Here is a 909-nt window from a genome sequence, read left to right on the forward strand (position 1 = left end):
CTCTTCCTCCTCTTCCTCAGCCACCGCAGTGCCATTGCCGTGAGATCCATCTGCCCCCTCGGTGGTGTTGGTGCTTGTGCCGTTGACACCATTCTCGTTCTCGGCTATCTCTTCTTCTTCCTCCTCCTCTTCCTCCTCTTCCTCAGCCACCGCAGTGCCATTGCCGTGAGATCCATCTGCCCCCTCGGTGGTGTTGGTGCTTGTGCCGTTGACACCATTCTCGTTCTCGGCTATCTCTTCTTCTTCCTCCTCCTCTTCTTCCTCCTCATTCTCGTCGCTGTCTTCATTTTCGGAGTCGCCCCCCTTGCCGGCAGCGCTGCTCCTGCCCCCCTTCAGGCGCCCTTGGCAGCCCTTGCCCTGGCCGGGGGAAAATAACACCGCATTAGTTGGGCGTCGGGAGGTTTGCAGCTTTTTCGGAGCCGCATGGCACGAGGTAGGCATGGGCACAGCTGAGCACCCCTTGGCAAAGCTGCTTTTTTGGGGTGCCCCTTCAAACCCTCCCGCTGGGTTAATACCCAGAGCTTGGCCCAGCCGTGGGCATCTTGCGCCGCAGACCCCCCAAGGAGAAATGGGGTGCAGGGCATCCCATGGGTGCAAGCGAACATGCAGTGCCTCCACGGGTGCTCCCCTCCAGCTCCCCCAAACCATACCTGCTGGGGGGATGCGACGTCTCCTCCCAGCCCACCCTGGCTGTCCCCGGGGGCTGCTCCGGTGGGATGGCCGGCTGCCTGGGTGCCGGCATGGGATGGCTCCTGCGGGGACAGGGAGAGGACGGAGCCGGGGTCAGCAGCGGGAGCGGATCGCAGCCCTCCCAGCAGTGAGGAGGGCACGCAGCATCCCCGCACGGCGTCTGGGCTCCGCTCCCAGCTCCCTGCTTTCCCACGGGTCTCGCTCCAGGCTAAAAATCAA

At 63.4% G+C, this 909-nt stretch overlaps 1 protein-coding gene across 1 annotated transcript in view; it reads right to left on the reverse strand.

Moving 5' to 3' along the window:
- IBSP (integrin-binding sialoprotein) overlaps positions 1-909 on the reverse strand; it is a gene marked incomplete at its 5' end in the record, with an annotated part of 3,609 nt that overhangs the window by 457 nt on the left and 2,243 nt on the right. The window contains 2 exons of the mRNA XM_009705319.1: positions 106-351; positions 651-752. Of these exons, the coding sequence (XP_009703621.1) occupies positions 106-351; positions 651-752 (348 nt within the window). The remainder of the gene's footprint in view (positions 1-105; positions 352-650; positions 753-909) is intronic.

The sequence above is a fragment of the Cariama cristata genome, unplaced genomic scaffold (assembly GCF_000690535.1).
Source record: "Cariama cristata isolate BGI_N322 unplaced genomic scaffold, ASM69053v1 scaffold25838, whole genome shotgun sequence".
NCBI lineage: Eukaryota > Metazoa > Chordata > Aves > Cariamiformes > Cariamidae > Cariama > Cariama cristata.